The sequence below is a fragment of the Neltuma alba genome, unplaced genomic scaffold (genome assembly GCF_004799145.2).
Source record: "Neltuma alba isolate B1F8T4 unplaced genomic scaffold, ASM479914v2 tig00003072_pilon, whole genome shotgun sequence".
NCBI lineage: Eukaryota > Viridiplantae > Streptophyta > Magnoliopsida > Fabales > Fabaceae > Neltuma > Neltuma alba.
The window spans coordinates 368,270-375,723 of NW_021633130.1; the positions used below are offsets into that span (position 1 = coordinate 368,270).

At 34.7% G+C, this 7,454-nt stretch overlaps 1 protein-coding gene across 1 annotated transcript; it reads right to left on the reverse strand.

The window, feature by feature from the left end:
• Positions 1-2,301: 2,301 nt before the first annotated feature.
• Positions 2,302-6,765, reverse strand: LOC114740188 (putative disease resistance protein At5g47280). The gene is made up of 5 exons (XM_028928313.1): positions 6,141-6,765; positions 4,731-5,059; positions 3,944-4,302; positions 3,435-3,715; positions 2,302-3,341 (listed from the first exon to the last, which is right to left on the reverse strand). The coding sequence occupies exons 1-5, from the start codon at positions 6,751-6,753 to the stop codon at positions 2,500-2,502; spliced, it is 2,424 nt and encodes an 807-aa protein (XP_028784146.1). The 5' UTR covers positions 6,754-6,765; the 3' UTR covers positions 2,302-2,499.
• Between the last annotated feature and the right edge of the window lie 689 nt (positions 6,766-7,454).

The following is a 7,454-nucleotide window of genomic DNA, read 5'->3' on the forward strand; positions in this document are numbered from 1 at the left end:
ACTTAGAATCAACGCTAAGCATTATGCACAATTATGCCTTGCTTTGCTGATTCACATTCACAGATTTCAACCAGAAAGAAGGAAGATAATTGGTAATTGGAAAAGTACTTGGGTAGCGCAATCAATTCATTTTTCTTGAATTACTTAGGCAGAGTTGCAAGTTACCGGAAAAGTTTTGTCCTTTTTTTTTTTTTTTATTGTTTTGGATTGGATCTCCTTGCCTTCTTCAATTATGGGTATAAATCTAGAACACAAAAATAAAATAAAAATGACAAGAGATATCAAACCATGAAGAAAAACCATAACGAAAATAAAGGAAGTACCAATACCGGAAACTTCACAATGCCCGCAGATGCATGCTTTAGTGTCTTCTATTGCCTCATCACAAGCATAACATTTCTAGTATTATTGTGCTTCAGAAACTTCACGGTCTCCCTCCTTTCATTGATTCCCATATGCTTCTGCTTGGTTGTTGGCTGCCTAGAGAGGAGCAGAAGGAAGCGACTGGCAAGGATAATGGAATAAAACATTTTCAATGGTTTTTTAAAAATGGGAAGGCATGGGGGAGAAATTTATAGTATTTTTTTGGGGAAATCCCCAAAAAAATACCTCCAAAATTTCAAAATCCCCGATCAAGAATGACTATAAAAATATGTTGTTATTTATTTTTTAAATATTGTCAATTGTTATTAAAGCATAGTAAATAAGACTAATTTGAAATGTTGGAATTTAAAGGTATTTTTTTAAAATTCTCCCATATTTTTTTAAATTTTTTTATAGAAAAATATATAAAATCCTGCACCCAAATAAATCGGGGTGAATCAGGGAAGTTATATCATTATCATATATTTTTAATTTAAAATTTCAAATGTTTATTCAAGATCTTTATTTTAAGAGCAAATAGTTCAACCAATATAATTCAAACAGAAATAATGCAACGTGGGAATGACAGACAAGAGTAAAATTGAAGATTAAAAAATCTATGAAAATTGAAATTTAAATATTAATAGTAGTATTTGAAAATTTTTATAACTTGGGGTGAATCAAGAAAGTTGTATCATTGTCATATATTTTAAGTTTAAAATTTAAAATATTTATTCAAGATCTTTATTTTAAGAACAAATAATTCAGTCAAAATAATTCGAACAAAAATAATGCAACGTGGGAATAATTTACAAGAGTAAAATTGAAGATTAAAAAATCTATGAAATTGAAATTTAAATATTAATAGAAGTTATTTGAAAATTTTTATGTTGATTTTTTCTGATTAAGTTATTGAATTCATATTTATGCTCTTAAACAATATGAATTAAATTTCTGAGATAATTATTAAGTTTTTATTTAAGAGTTAGGAGCACACATAATCAGATAGCATGGGAGTAGCGTGCAGGAAATTTTGACTTTTACAAAAATAGAAAAATAACATAACGCACATATGTTGGATGCATTAGAGTAGCCATCGGTAGTTACAAAAGTAGGGGAGGTTTGCTTATAATTTCAATTTTTAAAAAACTAGAAAAATAAAACTCTGTATCCTTGTGAAGCCACGTGTAGTTTCTTATGAGTCTTGCTTTGTACTTCATTTTTATATATTAAAGATAGATATATAGATTCCCACAAATTCTCTTTTCGCCATACATTTTCTCTCTCACATAAATGAAGACATTTTTGGCAAAAAGGTCACATTTTATTTTACATATTTATTGCTTTCAATTAATTTTAACTAATATTTTAAACAACATAATTTCTTTAATTATTTTTTTTCATAAAAAGCAACAGAAGGAGTAGGTCCCAAGAAAAAAAAAGAGAAGGAAAAACTAATCACATATAAGTTCCCCAAACTAGTTTTTCACAAAAGTCAAAAGATTCCAAGAAGTTTATTAAGATTGGGTCTAATGAAAAGGCGAATTTCTCACAATGTACATTAAGACATGTGCTTATATTTAATACTCAATACTATTTCTATCCAACAGAAAAATATCTGGACTTGTGAGAACCAACCCTCATTTGGTCACCTTTGACTGCCTTTATAATTGATAGAAAGTTTATTTGGGTTCACTATGGTTAGAAAAGTGTCTCGTGTTGACCAAAACAGAGATTCTCCTGCCTTCATGCTCAGTTAGCTGACAGAGGTTAAACAAAAACATTAAGTCGTAGTCATGGAAAGTTAATTGTCCAATGTTTCTGTACTGCTTGAATAATGTACAACAGTACATTACCAATAGATACAAATAGTTACCAGTTTATGTTAAACACAAATATCTGGAATACCAACATCAACATTACAACGTACTAAGCACCTTAAAAGAAAGGATTCAGATATCACACACTCTAAACGAGCAGTTTCTCGTACAAATACAAATTTAGTGCACAGGTGATTTGTTCAAACTACTGCAACCAAGAAAACAAGCAAGCCAAGAAGCCAATAAACCAAAAGCAGTAAAAGCAATGTTTTTGGACATCACTCAATTGAAACAACAACTTTGGCAATTCAAAGTCTCAAAGGTTGAGGCCTGATGAAGAAGGATCATCAAGAAGCCAATTTAAATCTACGTCCGCAGCCTTCTTTACGCATAGTCCTCGACGGAGCGATTTGATCGTTTCCCACTGAGGGTAAGTATCTTCATCGCATATCACACTCTTTAAATGTTCCAGATGGACGATCGAATCTGGCAATTTTTCTACCGGACAACGCGTCATGTACAGGCTTTTTAGGATCCTTAGCTCGCCGATATTGTCCGGTAATTGCACAAGTCTGGTGCAATGTGAAATGTCAAGAAAGGTTAGACTCTTCAATTTTGTGATCGACTCTGGCATCTCCTTAAACTCAACACAGTGACTGATTCTTAGTAATTCCAAGTTCTCAAGGTTCCCAATTTCTTGGGGAATTTCGATAAACTTGTGGCAACTACTGATGCTGAGTTTCTTCAGGGTGATTGTATTGCAAAGTCCAACAGGCAACTTCACCAAATCTTTGCAGTAATCAATGTTCAACTCCACCAGATTCGGCATTGCTTCTGAGAATTCGATGGGGTTATTTTCAAAAGCCTTCTGCACTTCACACATGTAAAGAGATAACTTGTGGAGGTTCTTCATTTTGCATAGGTAAGGAAGTGAAACCCGCTGCAATCTGATTCTTCTCAGTTGCAGTAGGGAATCAAGTAGTCCTGGGTTTTCCAATTCAGTGAAACCCAGACCATAATTGGTGATGATAAGAACTCTCAGGTTTCTCATTTTCTCGATGAATTTAGGCAACGTGTATCTTGTAGTTTTAAGATTTAAAATCAGAACGACAGCATCATCTGCTTGAATGTCGCACCATTCTGAAGCAGTGTTTTGATCTGCATTAAATGTGAAAGAAGGTGAATGGTATAGAACGGCATTATGAGCTTTTTGGTTGAATTCCTTCATAACAGTGTAAGAGATAAACAAACCAGTTGATATTGAAAGTATCTTAGCCTTTCCTCTGAGCTGGCTCGGGTCTCCAAACCATTTGGTAAAACAACTTAATGAGTGGTCATCGATCCCTTGTTGCTGCTGTTGATGGCGATGGGGCCATGACTTAGGACGCTGATTTCCAAACATGTCAATGATCAGTCTTCTCCTAATCTCAAATGGTTCCTCATTGTTTATACGGATGGCTAGCTCTCTAAGAAGATCATGCTGCTTGAGAAAGTGGTGATTGTAGTAATTGTCTAGATCGCTTTGAACAGTCCTGCTCAAACAAGGTTCAAAAGCCAATATATACTTGAATCGTGGACTACCAATACAATCGAAATCAAATTCAAATTTATATCCTAAGTCAAATTTATTAATTAGCACACATAGATGTGTAAGGAGCACATGTTCTTAAGAGAACCACATCCTAACATCTAGTCATCAAACTTGGGTGTCCAATGTAAGACTCATGACAAAATGGTAAGAATGCAATGCACGTATTTACCTTCGCACATTGACCCCGGCAACTAAACTCAGGGTTGTTAATTTGCGGATGACAGTCATAGCATATATGCCACGTTCATCCATTTTGTACAGTTCAATCCACATGTCTATTAATGAAGTAATGGGGATTTTTTCATCTTCAGGAAATAACACAAGGTCCATAAAGCACTCCCGGGGGGTTTCACCTACGAATTGATGCAACCAATGTTGGAGTTGAGCAAGCAACTCTTCATGTGAATCTAGAATTGAGCCTTGCAACAATGTTGGTTGCACCCATTGAAACTCTTCAGTAGTTTTCCCTTGGAGATTGCGACCAAGAAATTCAATGGCGAATGGTAAGCCCTTGCAACCTTCAACAATCTGCATTTTCATGAACGATATACGACAAGTGGCTCCAATTAAGGTTATGACTTTTTCTTCCTTTTGTGTGTCAAAACATCCCCTGTTTATGGTATTCTCATTTTGCTTTTCTGTTTTCACTTGAACCGTTTCTAAGGGACAAAAATTAGATCGAGTTGTTTATATTCATTAAGTTCATAAAGTGAATTTACGAGTGCATATACACATTTTAACAGCTAACAATGGCAAAATAATAAGTTTCATAGGAAAATTTAACCTAATAGATATAAGCAACTTGACTTAATTTTATCCTTTTCTAAAGTACTAGAGAAGATAATTAAGAACTACGTAAGAAAATTATGGAGTTGTGAATTTTGACTCACCATATTTATCACATCTCCAATTCTAAAGACTCATCCAGACAAATTAAGGAATCATGATATATGTACCTGTAGGAGCATTTGACGTATTCCCTGGTCATCAAGATCGATTTCAGTTGGTCGAACAAAGTGAAGGAAAAGGGCTTCTGCATCTTCGAGAGAAAGTAATTCCATGTGGCACCGGGTGCCAACTTTTGTAATTTGATATCTTGAAGTCACCAAAATTTTACAACCCGGTCTTTTACCTTTCAAGTCCTCAATGATATTTTCGCAGGCAGGCCAAACATCATCCAGTACCAATAGTTTTGAATCCGGAATTTTGGACAATCTGATGGAAGCTTCATTGCTTTGAATCTGTGATCCCAGAGTCTCAAAGATGATGCTATCTTTGAAGTGATCTATTGAAACAAAAAGCAAAAGAGAAAAACGGAATTGATTTCTATTAACTTTAAGATACAAGTGTTTCCTATTGGAGCCGTGAGCATATAAGCCTTATCCCACTAGCTAGAATCGGCTATATGGATTGCATGACGCCATTATATTCCACCAATAACCAAATTTTTAGATAGGTTATTAACCAAAAAATGTTGTTCAATGACTTAAGCATTCTCTTTGGTCTTTCTTTGTCCTTTTTTAAAGGACTCTAAATTGTTTGATCTACGTCCTCACCAGCATCTCTCACTAGTGAATGTGTTTTATGTTTCCTTAAATTTGTTTAATATAAAAATGTCCTTACTCTGTTCTCATTAGAGATAAACATTTTCAAACCTCAATCATATTAAGAATTCATCATATGTATATATGTTGCTGACGTTCCAAGAAGTTCCTCAACACAACATGATTACCTTTTCACATAATATTAATTTTTATCAAGCACCATTTTCAGGGTTTTAAAATTATTCTGCAAAAAAATGTCGTGTACCCTCCAGCCATTGCTGAAGTTTTGGGAATTATAGAAGGCCTAAAACTTTGTTGGGAGAAGAAGGGGTTGAAACAAGTAAAACTAAACTGTCACAACGTGGAAGAAATCAATCTGATCACTAGGGACTATTTTAAAGCTACTAAAATGCTGCTAATATCCTGTACACAGATTATTGGGAGGTTTTTATTTTTCACTTACACTGAAAAAAGAATACTAGTACAGATGCTCCTGCCAGATTTACATGAATCTAGCAAAATCAGCATCCATCTTGGCACAAGGGGGTGAGAATGATCATATCAGAGCAGTAACTGAATTCTGTTACTGACTTTTTGTGATTAATAGAATGATCGTACTCGTACAATGCAAAATTAGTTAAAATAAGCCAAGTCAAACACCCTATACACAAGTACAAGGAAGAAAAGTGAACTGATGTATAAAAATGACATGATGATCAATGCAGTAGTGGAGGTTAATTTACAATGTATATCAGAATTCTCAGCACTGGAATGAACTCAGAAACACGAAGGCTATGGCAGCTAAGGAATGGGGGACATTACCTCTGACTTCCTTGTCTTGGCAGAGATTTTCAGCCAAAGTGGTCTTACCGGAACCGGGCAAACCATACAAGTTCAGCGTCTGCGATCCACGGTCAGTAAGCAGCATAATCTTCAACTTGTCCATAATATGACTTTGACTCCCCAATTTCACCGTAAATTTGGTGAATATGGGTCTGATGTTACTATAAGTCTCTTGGGCTGGAGCTGCCATGGTTTGGCTTCCATCATTAGTCAACCTGGATTCGAGTTCTATCAAACGGCCTCCCATCTCGGGTAGCAGCACCTCGAACATGACGTACATCACAGCCGATTGATACGTATCTTCATGTTTGCTCCGAAAACATGATAGAAGGCAGAAATTCCACCAAAGGACTTCGTTCTTATCAAGGACCTCTTGGTTTGCTTCGTTCAAGCCTTTAAGATTCTGCACTAATTGAGTTAGACGATCAATATCTCTGCGTTCCATCCCCCTCATTCCCTGTTCCATCTGTCGAATCACCGCACCCAGGCGCTTGGTGGTTGACGTGAGCCTTTCACGACTCTTTCTGTACCTTCGAACTTCATTCAAAATACTCCAAGCATTCTTCACCAACACAAGCATAAAGTCTGCCATGGGTAACAAACTTATTTTCTTCACCAAAATGTTTCCGTGCGTAAAGCCGCAACGAGCCCCAGCTTTAAGCTGAGGCGTCAGTGCAAGCACAAAATGTCAGTGTCAGTGTCAGTTTCTTTTTTAAATAATACAGCTCGTACTCTTAACGCGTCTGCCTGGCAAAATGACTTTTCCTTGCAAATGCTTTTTCTTCTTTGCATAGATTATAAAATTCTACGTAAAATTAATTATATTCATGATAATGACGTGGTTTTGATTTTTTTTTTTTATGAATTTTTTTTAAAAGAAGCCTTCTAAAATTCCTTGGCTTCCTGAAGTATTATCTGGCTTTCTTGTTTGAATTAGCTTTAATAAATTAGTTTAAAAAATATTTTTGTATGAACTGAATATATGAAATGATTTTTATCTTGTAAAGTATAAAAACGATTATTTTAAGAGGCTTGAAACACCTTAATGCTATGCTTGAATAGAAAAGTTGGGAGGAAAAAAAATGAGATGAGAGAAAATAGAGATAAGAAAAAACTAAAAAGAAAATGTTATCATTCCTTTGACTTGGACAAACGAGGGAAAATAGAGAAGAAAAAATGAGTAAATGTATAAAAGGCTAAAATATTCTTATTAAGATATATGATAATTAACACTAAATCAAATTAAATATTACAATAGAAAAATTATACTAACATTAGCATCATCAAATACAA